This window comes from Thalassophryne amazonica, chromosome 12, assembly GCF_902500255.1.
Source record: "Thalassophryne amazonica chromosome 12, fThaAma1.1, whole genome shotgun sequence".
Taxonomy (NCBI): Eukaryota; Metazoa; Chordata; class Actinopteri; order Batrachoidiformes; family Batrachoididae; genus Thalassophryne; species Thalassophryne amazonica.
The window spans coordinates 3,242,104-3,256,148 of record NC_047114.1 but is presented as its reverse complement, the minus strand read 5'-3'; the positions used below and the strand labels follow the sequence as shown (position 1 = coordinate 3,256,148).

The following is a 14,045-nucleotide window of genomic DNA, read 5'->3' as shown; positions in this document are numbered from 1 at the left end:
CCACCCCAGGAGCCTTGCCACCGAGGAGCTTTCTAACCACCTCTGTGACTTCGGCTGGGTAATGGATGAGTCCGCCTCTGAGTCCCTAGTCTCTGCTTCCTCTTCGGAAGACGTGACGATGGGATTGAGGAGATCCTCGAAGTACTTCCACCGCCTGGTGGAGAGCTGCTTCCACCTCCTGAGGTGTCGGACGGTTTGCCAGAATCTCTTCGAGGCCGACCGATAGTCCTCCTCCATAGCCTCCCCGAACTCCTCCCAGACCCGAGTTTTTGCCTCTGCGACTGCATGGGCTGCGGCACGCTTGGCCTGCCGGTACCTGTCAGCTGCCTCTGGGGTCCCACCTACCAACAAAGATAAGTAGGACTCCTTCTTCAGCTTGACGGCATCCCTTACTTCCCGTGTCCACCACTGGGTTAATTGCGGACTGTGTGCGGATGTCAGCCAACTCATCCAAGCATGTTTTATGGATACTGCGGATGTTTAGCGAATATAAACCAAGTCTGTGTGCAATTCATGCGCAAATCTTCCTAAACTCCAGTGAGACCGGGCCTTAAACCTTTGACTTTTTAGTTGGTTATTTAATTATTTTTATGCATCTTCAAACAGATAGAATGAATAATAATGATGACATCACTATAACTGTCTTTTCTTTGTTATTCACCAGATGACATCGGCCACACCCCCTTCCTCCAGTAGCTCCTCCCCTCATAAGGTTTGCCACTCCAAACACAGACAGATGTTTTGAAACCCTTACTGGGCAGTGGAATTTCTATTGGAGGTGGAACCCAGAGGAAGCAGAGGCGTGTCCTGTCCAAAGATGGACGCAGCAACATTCGCATCCGAACATGTCAGTGGGCGGAGTGCTCTGTATGTGCGTGACCTCTGACAACCTTTCTGGACATGCAGTGGCGCTACAAGTTCTTCCTCTTCACTGCAACATTTGCAGGGACCTGGTTCCTCTTTGGGTTGTTGTGGTACTTGGTGGCGCTGGTGCATGGAGACCTGCTTGGTGAGAGGGGGGTGGGGCTTGAATGGGATATAATGTCACAGTTTTAGTCTGGCAATCTGATGAAAAACATTTGACATTTAGGACTTTTGTAGAAATTAAAACCACAAGGCAATGATACATGTGGACACAAACACACTGATGGCTACAGCAGATAGTTTGGAAGTTTGCAAAACTGAAAATTCTGTTTGTTAAGTGTGATTCATCGCAACAAATAGCGACTGTGTGATCGTTGGTCACTATTCACACTCCCGTCCAGTAGATGGTTTTGACCCAAAAGGCATAGAACACTGCCATCTACTTGATGGGAGTGTGAATCGCGACTAGGTTGGGTACCGAAACGCGGTGCAAATAGAGCACCGGTTCTGACGTAAATGGTAGTAACAAGACTGAATAAGAATGAAAATTTAGGTGCCTCATTTCGGTGCCTGACGTTTTTTTTTTTTCATGAGCCGAAAGGGGGCGGACCGACCACGGTGTTCCGGCGTCAACCTGCGTGACGTCAGCGCCGCATTAGTTGATGAGAACTGATAGCGAGAGGATCAATAAAAATACCAAAGGCCAAAACGCTCCAAAGTTTGGCTTCATTTCACACCCAAGGGCAACGCTCTGCGACATGCCACAGATGTCATAAACAGTTGCATGTAAGGGAGGTAACACATCAAATTTGATGAAGCATCTGGCCAGTCACGGAGTTTATTTGAAAGCTGAACAATGCACGGTGTTGATAAACTGCACGATGTTTCACGGCTCAGAACTTCGGCAGCAGGAGCTTCCAGGGCAAATTGATGAAAGTCCCACTCCCAGCCCTTCTAGTGTGGCGTTGCACATCACCGATGATGACGATGACAGCAGCCGTTCCTCTTCAGGTAAGTTTAGTTTAATGCCAACCGCAAAATCTTGATTATTAAGTGTCTTAGGTTAGCATTAGCAAGTACTGTTGCATTTTAACAGCGTGTCTAACGCCTGGCTATGTATAGTTCCACTAGTGTCTGCTGACGCTATGCTTAACATGAACCTGATAACAAGTACTGTATGTATGCAAAATGTACGAGATTGAATGTGCATTTTGCACAAGATTGAATGCACAATTTTGCAATTGCATAGGAACAACAAATAGGTAAGCTATAGCTAAAGGACTGTAGGCCAGTTGTTACGTGACCTGTCTCGATATACCTGTCTCGAGGCTACACTATTAAATATTCTGCTCAATGTCTGCTTAAAGCAAAAGTCTGAATATATGTAAACAAAATGTTGAACTTTCAGTATATTTACATCAGTATCAATTTTTGTTTAATGAGTGACAGACAGGTGTATATTATTAATTATTTTGATAGTAATGTTTTTATTTCTGGCTTTCAAGTAACCACAGTGACTCCTTTCACCCTGGCTAAGAAGAATGCACTACCCAAGGAGAAGGTGGAGGAAATCCACAGGGCAGTCATCAAATTTGTGTGATGGGGCTTCATTCCATTTTCCATGGTGGAATTGCCATCTTTCAGGTGAAAATGTGGCTGATATTACAATAGACTAATATATATACATATACGAGGTCTGTTAGAAAAGTATCTGACCTTTTTATTTTTTTCAAAAACCATATGGATTTGAATCATGTGTGATTGCATCAGCCAAGCTTGAACCTTCGTGCGCATGAGTGAGTTTTTTCACGCCTGTCGGTTGCGTCATTCGCCTGTGAGCAGGCTTTGTGTGAGCACTGGTCCTCCCCTCTCGTCGTTTTTTTATTGCAAATAAATGTCTGAATGATTTGGAACTTTGCTGCATCACTTTTTTTCCAGAAACTGTGAGAGACCTCCAGGTGGACACCGTTCGGAAAATTAATATGGCTTCAGGGACGATTTTATGGGATTATACAGATTAAGGAGTGTTACTGCCGCTTAAGGACGGCCCACAACTGCTGAGAGCGCGGCGTGCTCCCAGCGCCGATCGTCATGCTCAGACCCCACTGAAACAAGCAGATCATTTCCAGCGTGAAGGCTTTGTTGATGCGGGACCTCGTCTTACTTTCATAAAAAGGCAGAAGTCGTGGACATCAGCACTGTTTTCGGCACATTCCACTGTTACAGGAGTTTTTTTTCATGGAAAGAAAAGTGGAGGGACGTGCCACGGAGCCGTTCATTACGCGGCACAAAACCACCTCTGTGTTGGTCTCACAGGACGGCTTTCAGGTGGATTTCAGATGGATTCCGGTTGCTTTTCAGTCGTGTGATTATCCGATTGTGATTGTGCATGAGCTGGACATGGCCCAACATGTCCCGGAAGGCTTCATCACGGCGTTGCTTTGCGCCATGCGGCTCCAACCGTGATGCGCGGAATTCCTCTCCTCTTTCCATGAAAAAAACTCCTGTAACAGTGGAATGTGCTGTTCATTTCTAAACTGGACGCTGTCTTGATCCGGTATGTCGTCTGACTAGCACAGGAATTGTGAAAAGACATGGACATCAGCACTTTTTTGGCACATTGAGACAGATGTGCGGAGGAATTCCGCGCATCGCGGAGGTGCCGCATGGCGCAAAGCAACGTCGTGATGAAGCCTTACGGGACATGTTCTGGCATGTCCAGCTCATGCACAATCACAATCGGATAATTACACGACTGAAAAGCAACCGGAATCCATCTGAAATCCACCGAAAGCCGTCCTGTGAGACCACACGGAGGTGGTTTTGTGCCGCGTAATGAACGGCTCCGTGGCGCGTCCCTCCGCTTTTCTTTTCATGAAAATAACTCCTGTAACAGTGGAATGTGCCGAAAAAGTGCTGATGTCCACGACTTCTGCCTTTTTGTGAAAGTCAGACGACGTCCCGGATCAACAGAGCCTTCACGTTGGAAATGAACTGGTTGTTTCAGTGGGGTTTGAGCCTGTCGATTGGCGCTGGGAGCACGCCGCGCTCTCAGCAGTTGTGGGCTGTCCTTAAAGCGGCAGTAACACTCCTTAATCTGTATAATCCCCATAAAATTGTCCCTGAAAGCCATATTAATTTTCCGAATGGTGTCCACCTGGAGTCTCTCACAGTTTCTGGAAAAAAATTGTTGCAGCAAAGCTCCAAATCGTTCAGACATTTATTCGCAATAAAAAAACGACGAGAGGGGTGGACCACTGCTCACACAAAGCCTGCTCACAGGCGAATGACGCAACCGACAGGCGTGAAAAAACTCAGGCATGCACACGAAGGTTCAAGCTTGTCTGATGCAATCACACGTGATTCAAATCCATATGGTTTTTGAAAAAATAAAAAGGTCTGATACTTTCTTACAGACCTCGTATATATATATATTGTTTCTTGGTGTTTTTTGAAGGAAGATGAGCATGCCCTGAACCCTAAATATCAACACCATCCAGGGATGTCCTATCCAACACCTTAATACCTGCATGGTATTCTGTTGTGAAACAGAATGTCATCCAACCAGCATGCACACGTCAGTAAAACTGCAATTACCTGCGATGGATGGACCAGCGTGGCACATGACCACTATCTGACAGTGACTGTTCACTACATTTACAAGGGCAGCATCCAGCAGAAAGTTCTGAGCCTGAAGCAGTTTATGAGGCTCAGACAGGGCTAGTGGTGGCAGAGGAAATCACAAAATTCTTGAGGAGTTCAAGGTTGACTGGAAAAGTCTTTGCTGCCACAGTAGACAATGCAAGCAACTTGGATGTTGCCCTGAAAAATTTAAAATTTTTAAAAGTTGGATGCTTTGCCCACCACTCAACCTGGACAGCACAGAAGGTGTATGGCATCCAAGCTGTGACCAGGTGGTGTGCAAAGATCCGTGCAGTGGTGGTGTGGTTGAAGCACTCCACCATGAGCAAAACTGTTTTGAGAGAGAAGCAATGACTCCTCAGTAAATAGCATTAATATAATCATGATACATTTACATATAAGAAGTTGTTTATTGTAATTCAAATGTCTGTGTTTTAGATTTGCCAGAGCATAATGTTATCCTGGATGTGAGGACTCGCTGGAATTCTCTGTACATCATGGTTGAGCGGTTTGTGGAGCAGTTCCCTGCAATCCAGGCAGCTTGCCTCGATCAAAGGCTGAGGAAGCCAATGGAGAGGGACAGGTGAGGTGATAGACAGGAGGGTCCCTTGTAATAATGTCAATTTAACTTTTGTAATTATTTTCATTCATTTTTTTATTATTGTTTATATTCCATAGACTAGAGCGGCTCACTGACAGTGATTTTGAGAAGGTAGAGGAATTCATGAAATGCATGAAAGTCCTGTACACCTCAGCCCTCTGCGTGTCAAGTGACAAGTCCCCCACATGCAGCCAAATCATCCCAGTCCTCACAAAGCTGGAGGCACACTATTTACCCACAGATGATGACAGTATGTTTGTGGCTGCTATAAAAGAGAAGGTCTGGGGAGATCTCGAAAAAAGATACCAGGTACTATCTATTTGCAGCCAATATCTATGTTCACAAAGAGAGAAGCCAAACTACACAATTTTTACTACTAGACACTAAATCATGTTTTCATTACAGCATAAAGAAATTCAGAACTTCCTTCAGGAGGCCACATTGATGGACCCTCGCTTTAAAGGCAAGCTGGGAGTTGGTGTTACAGAAGCTTGGGATAAGCTTGAGAAAGCAACGATTGACGGTGTCACGGCAACTCAGGTATTTTACAGCATATTTGTCAGAGACAGTGGGCTAATTGCTCATATTTTTCATATGCTCTACGTCTATGTTACAGTTTCTTTAACTAAGTATTTCTGTTTTGTGGGTAATCGGTTTGTGTCTGCAGCTTCCACTAGAGGACCCTCATCAGAGTGAGGCAGAAGTAGGTGGTGATGGTGATGATGAGGTGGAGGTGGAGCAAGAGGACAGACATGTAAGTGCAGTCATATACTATTTATCTTGTCTACCATGATGAATAGTTGTTTTTTTGTGCTATACTAAACTTGTTTGTATTTTGCAGAAAAGAGGAGCTCACAGGATGTCAGCCTTGGAGCAGTTATTTGTGGATGAAGATCGGGAACTTCTCCACACAACTATGAGCACAAGCAGAGCCCTCTCTATCACAGAGCAGGCCAAGAAAGAGATTGAGCTCTACAAAGGCATGCCAGCAATCACATCTGGACAAGACCCTGTGGCTTGGTGGTGGGGTAAGAGGGATACCCTCCCTAATTTGTCTGCCGTGTCAGAGGTGTATATGTGGGTGATTCTTAGACTACGGGCACTTATTATTATGTCCTTTGATCATATTGTATGAAAAACAGAAAAAAGGGGAAATTTCACACTTTTATAGTTATCTTTACAATGAAAGTGTGTTAAGAAATTTGTTCTAGTAGTCTATGATGACTTTTTCACCTTTTTTCAGCATCAATATATGCAAATATTGCCGTTTTGTGCTTGTCCCACACCCAGACTTTTGATCTTCAATGATAAAAATGAATGGTAAAGAAACGTTTTTTCTAATGTTTAAAAATATCTCAATAAAATATCAGTAAAATAATCAAAACATAATTGGGGTATTCAATGTCATACAACTGTTGTGATTTTTTTTAAACAAAATGTAGTTGTCCCACACTATTGCCGTAATGTCCACCACAACACTGTAATGTCCCTTTAAACAGTTTGTATGAAAGATGTTTGGGTACTTTCTATGGAGATAAACAGTGACATCAGAGCACATGTATATAGCGCCAAATCACAACAAACAGTTGCCCCAAGGCGCTTTATATTGTAAGGCAATGGTGTGGTGGAAATTACATTTACAAGGCCAATAGTGCCCGTAGTTATATAATCACCCTTGTGCGTGCAGGCCACCTCAACCCCCTCTGAGAGGGTTTTCTCCTGTGCTGGACATGCAATTAGCCAGGAAAGATGCCGTATATTGCCAGAAAAGGCCAATATGCTGATATTCCTGCAGAAGAATTGCAACTGAAGAATTTAAGTTATTTATATGTGCAATCATATGTTTTATTTATATTGTTTAAAGATTTACAGCAATTTAATATTATGTTTCAATTTTATTTAGGAATAAAAGGGTATTGTTTTTTTGACAAAGTGTGTGCAGTTAATTTTTTTTAAAGTACCGGTTCGAGAACTGTTTAAGCACTGGTATCATTTAAATCAAATCAAATCAAATCAATTTTATTTATATAGCGCCAAATCACAACAAACAGTTGCCCCAAGGTGCTTTATATTGTAAGGCAAAGCCATACAATAATTATGTAAAAACCCCAACGGTCAAAACGACCCCCTGTGAGCAAGCACTTGGCGACAGTGGGAAGGAAAAACTCCCTTTTAACAGGAAGAAACCTCCAGCAGAACCAGGCTCAGGGAGGGGCAGTCTTCTGCTGGGACTGGTTGGGGCTGAGGGAGAGAATCAGGAAAAAGACATGCTGTGGAGGGGAACAGAGATCGATCACTAATGATTAAATGCAGAGTGGTGCATACAGAGCAAAAAGAGAAAGAAACACTCAGTGCATCATGGGAACCCCCCAGCAGTCTAAGTCTATAGCAGCATAAGTAAGTAAGCCTGCAGTCTGAGAGCGAAGCGCTCTATTGGGGTGATATGGTACTATGAGGTCCCTAAGATAAGATGGGACCTGATTATTCAAAACCTTATAAGTAAGAAGAAGAATTTTAAATTCTATTCTAGAATTAACAGGAAGCCAATGAAGAGAGGCCAATATGGGTGAGATATGCTCTCTCCTTCTAGTCCCCGTCAGTACTCTAGCTGCAGCATTTTGAATTAACTGAAAGCTTTTCAGGGAACTTTTAGGACAACCTGATAATAATGAATTACAATAGTCCAGCCTAGAGGAAATAAATGCATGAATTAGTTTTTCAGCATCACTCTGAGACAAGACCTTTCTAATTTTAGAGATATTCGATAATGCAAAAAAGCAGTCCTACATATTGTTTATATGCGCATTGAATGACATATCCTGATCAAAAATGACTCCAAGATTTCTCACAGTATTACTAGAAGTCAGGGTAATGCCATCCAGAGTAAGGATCTGGTTAGACACCATGTTTCTAAGATTTGTGGTGGCCAAGTACAATAACTTCAGTTTTATCTGAGTTAAAAGCAGGAAATTAGAGGTCATCCATGTCTTTATGTCTGTAAGACAATCCTGCAGTTTAGCTAATTGGTGTGTGTCCTCTGGCTTCATGGATAGATAAAGCTGGGTATCATCTGTGTAACAATGAAAATTTAAGCAATGCCGTCTAATAATACTGCCTAAGGGAAGCATGTATAAAGTGAATAAAATTGGTCCTAGCACAGAACCTTGTGGAACTCCATAATTAACCTTAGTCTGTGAAGAAGATTCCCCATGTACATGAACAAATTGTAATCTATTAGATAAATATGACTCAAACCACCGCAGCGCAGTGCCTTTAATACCTATGGCATGCTCTAGTCTCTGTAATAAAATTTTATGGTCAACAGTATCAAAAGCAGCACTGAGGTCTAACAGAACAAACACAGAAATGAGTCCACTGTCCGAGGCCATAAGAAGATCATTTGTAACCTTCACTAATGCTGTTTCTGTACTATTACTGCCACCTTAAAAGCCTGTGGTACATAGCCAACTAACAAAGATAGATTGATCATATTTAAGATCAAAGCATTAAATAATGGTTTGGCTTCCTTGAGCAGCCTGGTAGGAATGGGGTCTAATAAACATGTTGATGGTTTGGATGAAGTAACTAATGAAAATAACTCAGACAGAACAATCGGAGAGAAAGTCTAACCAAATACCGGTATCACTGAAAGCAGCCAAAGATAACGATACGTCTTTGGGATGGTTATGAGTAATTTTTTCTCTAATAGTTAAAATTTTATTAGCAAAGAAAGTCATGAAGTCATTACTAGTTAAAGTTAAAGGAATACTCGGCTCAGTAGAGCTCTGACTCTTTGATAGCCTGGCTACAGTGCTTAAAAGAAACCTGGGGTTGTTCTTATTTTCTTCAATTAGTGATGAGTAGTAAGATGTCCTAGCTTTACGGAGGGCTTTTTTTATAGAGCAGCAGACTCTTTTTCCAGGCTAAGTGAAGATCTTCTAAATTAGTGAGACGCCATTTCCTCTCCAACTTACGGGTTATCTGCTTTAAGCTGCGAGTTTGTGAGTTATACCACGGAGTCAGGCACTTCTGATTTAAAGCTCTCTTTTTCAGAGGAGCTACAGCATCCAAAGTTGTCTTCAATGAGGATGTAAAACTATTGACGAGATACTCTATCTCACTTACAGAGTTTAGGTAGCTACTCTGCACGGTGCTGGTATATGGCATTAGAGAACATAAAGAAGGAATCATATCCTTAAACCTAGATACAGCGCTTTCTGAAAGACTTCTAGTGTAATGAAAGTTATTCCTCACTGCTGGGTAGTCCATCAGAGTAATTGTAAATGTTATTAAGAAATGATCAGACAGAAGGGAGTTTTCAGGGAATACTGTTAAGTCTTCAATTTCCATACCATAAGTCAGAACAAGATCTAAGATATGATTAAAGTGGTGGGTGGACTCATTTATATTTTGAGCAACGCCAATTGAGTCTAATAATAGATTAAATGCAGTGTTGAGGCTGTCATTCTCAGCATCTGTGTGGATGTTAAAATCGCCCACTATAATTATCTTATCTGAGCTAAGCACTAAGTCAGACAAAAGGTCTGAAAATTCATAGAGAAACTCACAGTAACGAACAGGTGGACGATAGATAATAACAAATAAAACTGGTTTTTGGGACTTCCAATTTGGATGGACAAGACTAAGAGTCAAGCTTTCAAATGAATTAAAGCTCTGTCTGGGTTTTTGATTAATTAATAAGCTGGAGTGGAAGATTGCTGCTAATCCTCTGCCTCGGCCCGTGCTACGAGCGTTCTGGCAGTTAGTGTGTCTCGGGGGTGTTGACTCATTTAAACTAACATATTCATCCTGCTGTAACCAGGTTTCTGTAAGGCAGAATAAATCAATATGTTGATCCATTATTATATCATTTACTAACAGGGACTTAGAAGAGAGAGACCTAATGTTTAATAGACCACATTTAACTGCTTTAGTCTGTGGTGCAGTTGAAGGTGCTATATTATTTTTTCTTTTTGAATTTTTATGCTTAAATAGATTTTTGCTGGTTATTGGTGGTCTGGGAGCAGGCACCGTCTCTACGGGGATGGGGTAATGAGGGGATGGCAGTTGGAGAGAAGCTGCAGAGAGGTGTGTAAGACTACAACTCTGCTTCCTGGTCCCAACCCTGGATAGTCACGGTTTGGAGGATTTAAGAAAATTGGCCAGATTTCTAGAAATGAGAGCTGCTCCATCCAAAGTGGGATGGATGCCGTCTCTCCTAACAAGACCAGGTTTTCCCAAGAAGCTTTGCCAATTATCTATGAAGCCCACCTCATTTTTTGGACACCACTCAGACAGCCAGCAATTCAAGGAGAACATGCGGCTAAACATGTCACTCCCGGTCCGATTGGGGAGGGGCCCAGAGAAAACTACAGAGTCGGACATTGTTTTTGCAAAGTTACACACCGATTCAATGTTAATTTTAGTGACCTCCGATTGGCGTAACCGGGTGTCATTACTGCAGACGTGAATTACAATCTTACCAAATTTACGCTTAGCCTTAGCCAGCAGTTTCAAATTTCCTTCAATGTTGCCTGCTCTGGCCCCCGGAAGACAACTGACTATGGTTGCTGGTGTCGCTAACTTCACATTTCTCAAAACAGAGTCGCCAATAACCAGAGTTTGATCCTCAGCGGGTGTGTCGCCGAGTGGGGAAAAACGGTTAGAAATGTGAACGGGTTGGCGGTGTACATGGGGCTTCTGTTTAGGGCTACGCTTCCTCCTCACAGTCACCCAGTCGGCCTGCTTTCCCGGCTGCTCGGGATCATTTAACATTTGTTATAGAAATACTGTAGGCTATACTATAAATAATATATCATTACTTGTGTGATACAGTTCATCATATAAAGCAAGAAATGACTGGATGACTGGACCAATGACTGGATACAAAGGTTGAACTTTTGAAACTGCAATACACAAAAAGGCCACAAGATGGAAACAGTTGTCTATCTCACTACAAGCTACAAGTAACATCAAGGATTTCTTTTATTACCAATTTGTGTTGCTAATCAATTTAGAGAATGATTCTCAATTTAAAGTAAAATGTTAGGTATGTGAAATTATGCCAGGACATGGGAAAATACATTTTAGACAGTGACGCCGTTATACCACGCCACCGCACCGCAGACTGTGCAAAACAGCATACTTCGTATGACCGACGCACGTCCATCACACAAATAGAATAAAGAAACAACCTGGCGGTGACAGCATGGTAGCTAGCCATGCACACCATTTGCACAGGTTACATTGCTAGGCTAGGTTATGTGACTGGCAGAGTTAGCACCGAACGAAATTATATCCAACCTTAATTCATATCTGAGTGACCCCGTTAGACAGCACTTTACTTCGGGCCAGAAGATCAGAATGTCTCTCTCACACACAGATGTCTGATTATGAACAAGTTAGGTTGCTGTTCATCAATTAATAGCTGAAGTTAACCTTCACTTACCGTCATGGCCGTAGTGGTCCCCGCCTCACTTTATAGTCACCCTTTCTTGACTTCAATGAAATATATACTTGTTTTATAAAAAATAAAATAAAGACCTCTTTCTTGACCTCATATTTAACCTGTTGACAGCACTGTAACAGTAAAACGTTGTAATTTCTAACCTACATTGTTAATAATGTAACTATTAAATTCTTTCTAACATTTTTCTAACATTTAAATTGTCTCTAAACATTTTACTTGTCGAATTATTATTATTTTAAGTAGTAGTAGTAGTTGTAGTAAAAAAAGCTTCAAAACGGACCTTTAATCTAGGGATGTTGTGAGGGGGGCAGCCTTGCCCCACGCCCCCATTCCATCTGGATTCGCCCCTGCTCTGGCATTTGAGCACAAAGAATGGATAACATTTATTTATGCAGAAAACATGACCAGATTTACAGGTCAGAAAGTTTATTGCGTTTTCACATCATGTGGTCCTCAGAAAGAGAGTTTAGGTGCATTTGAGTGGAAAATAGTGTTAGTTGTTGACGCTTCGCGGAGGATCAGCTGTTTTAATGTGCAGATACGGAGCGGCTCAGCTCAGCTCTAAATAAAGGAGAAAAAAATGTCTTTGTAAAGCTCAGTGCAGGTGTGCTGTTGTCACCGCGCTTTAAGAGGTGATGACGAGTCGTAGCTGCTACAAAAAAAAAAAAAAAAAAACGCGGATGAAAAGCTCACAGCTCACTTTACTTCGTAAAAAAAAATAAAAATCCGCAGGCCAGTAGGCCATCAGGCCAGTGGACAAATGCCCGGTGTGCAATACTATCAGTCCAGCGGTGCGTGGTTGCTTTGTGCTGACTGAATCACACATAACAAATGGGATTTTCAGTTTTGCAAATGCCTTTTTTTTCAAATGAAAAAAATTACATATTTACAAATACACATTTATTTGTAAAAAAACAACACACATGTTACAGTAACATGTGTGTTGGTTTTACAAATAAATAAACCAACAACCAGTGATGAGGAGGTCATTTTCCCCGATAATAGCCTTTTGGCATCTGTGTGTGTTAATGCTCAAACCTTCAGAATTAGTGCATTACTTGAAAATCTAAAAGATATGTCCGATATGTTTCCTTTTGAAAAAATAATAGAGTTGACGTTAATGTCGATAAGCTTCCGGAATTATGTTTGGTTTATAAATCAACCATAAGCCAAAACTGCTTTGCTTTGATGTCCTCTGCCACCACTCTGGGCACTGTATATTGATGTAAAATGACATTTTTGGTAGCAGCCGGGCATGCCAGGCCTCTTCTGCTGGACTAGGTTGAGAGCAGCTCCTCACAGCTGACTGCTGCAAAACACGAAACAGACAAGAACTAACCTTGTATGAGTTTAGGGTTGTCAAACATTTTTGACCATTTGGCTGTAACTCACTATGCCAGCAAAAAAAAAATGTCAGGAGAGCAAAAAGTTAGCGGAACTAAATTGATGTTTTCTCCAAGTCACAAAACACATGTGACTGGATGGGCATACTCCCAGGCCCCCTTCAGGATCCTTGGGAGAGTGACGAGCTAGTTGGTTGTTCCACAACCAGGATGAACCTGCAATTGTTCCTCTTGAATCGGAGGTTCGACTATCGATCCCCTCCTTCCAGCACCCTGGAGTAGACTTTACTGTGGAGGCCTGATGTAGTGTGATGCCCCTGTAATTGGCACACACTGTCCCAGACCACAGGCAATGTTGAAGAGACGTCTCATCCAAGACAATCCCTCCACACCCAGAAAACTTTAAGGGTCAATTTCAACTTTCATCCACACAATCAATCAATCATCAATCAATTTTATTTATATAGCGCCAAATCACAACAAACAGTTGCCCCAAGGCGCTTTATATTGTAAGGCAAAATCCATACAATATTACGTAAAAACCCCAACGGTCAAAACGACCCCCTGTGAGCAAGCACTTGGCGAGAGTGGGAAGGAAAAAACTCCCTTCTAACAGGAAGAAACCTCCAGCAGAACCAGGCTCAGGGAGGGGCAGTCTTCTGCTGGGACTTGGTTGGGGCTGAGGGAGAGAACCAGGAAAAAAAGACATGCTGTGGAGGGGAGCAGAGATCAATCACTAATGATTAAATGCAGAGTGGTGCATACAGAGCAAAATCAATCAATCAATCAATCAATTTTTTTATATACCGCCAAATCACAACAAACAGTTTGCTCCAAGGCGCTTTATATTGTAAGGCAAGGCCATACAATAATTATGTAAAACCCCAACGGTCAAAACGACCCCCTGTGAGCAAGCACTTGGCTACAGTGGGAAGGAAAAACTCCCCTTTTAAACAGGAAGAAACCTCCAGCAGAACCAGGCTCAGGGAGGGCAGTCTTCTGCTGGGACTGGTTGGGGCTGAGGGAGAGAACCAGGAAAAAGACATGCTGTGGAGGGGAGCAGAGATCGATCACTAATGATTAAATGCAGAGTGGTGCATACAGAGCAAAAAGAGAAAGAAACAGT

The 14,045-nt window shown here is 42.4% G+C and overlaps 1 protein-coding gene across 1 annotated transcript in view; it reads left to right on the top strand.

The window, feature by feature from the left end:
* Nucleotides 1-14,045, top strand: part of LOC117522001 (ATP-sensitive inward rectifier potassium channel 10) — an 80,926-nt gene that overhangs the window by 38,830 nt on the left and 28,051 nt on the right. Inside the window, 4 exon segments of the mRNA XM_034183367.1 lie at nucleotides 660-719; nucleotides 722-840; nucleotides 842-881; nucleotides 884-1,009. Coding sequence (XP_034039258.1) covers nucleotides 665-719; nucleotides 722-840; nucleotides 842-881; nucleotides 884-1,009 — 340 coding nt within the window. The 5' untranslated portion in view covers nucleotides 660-664.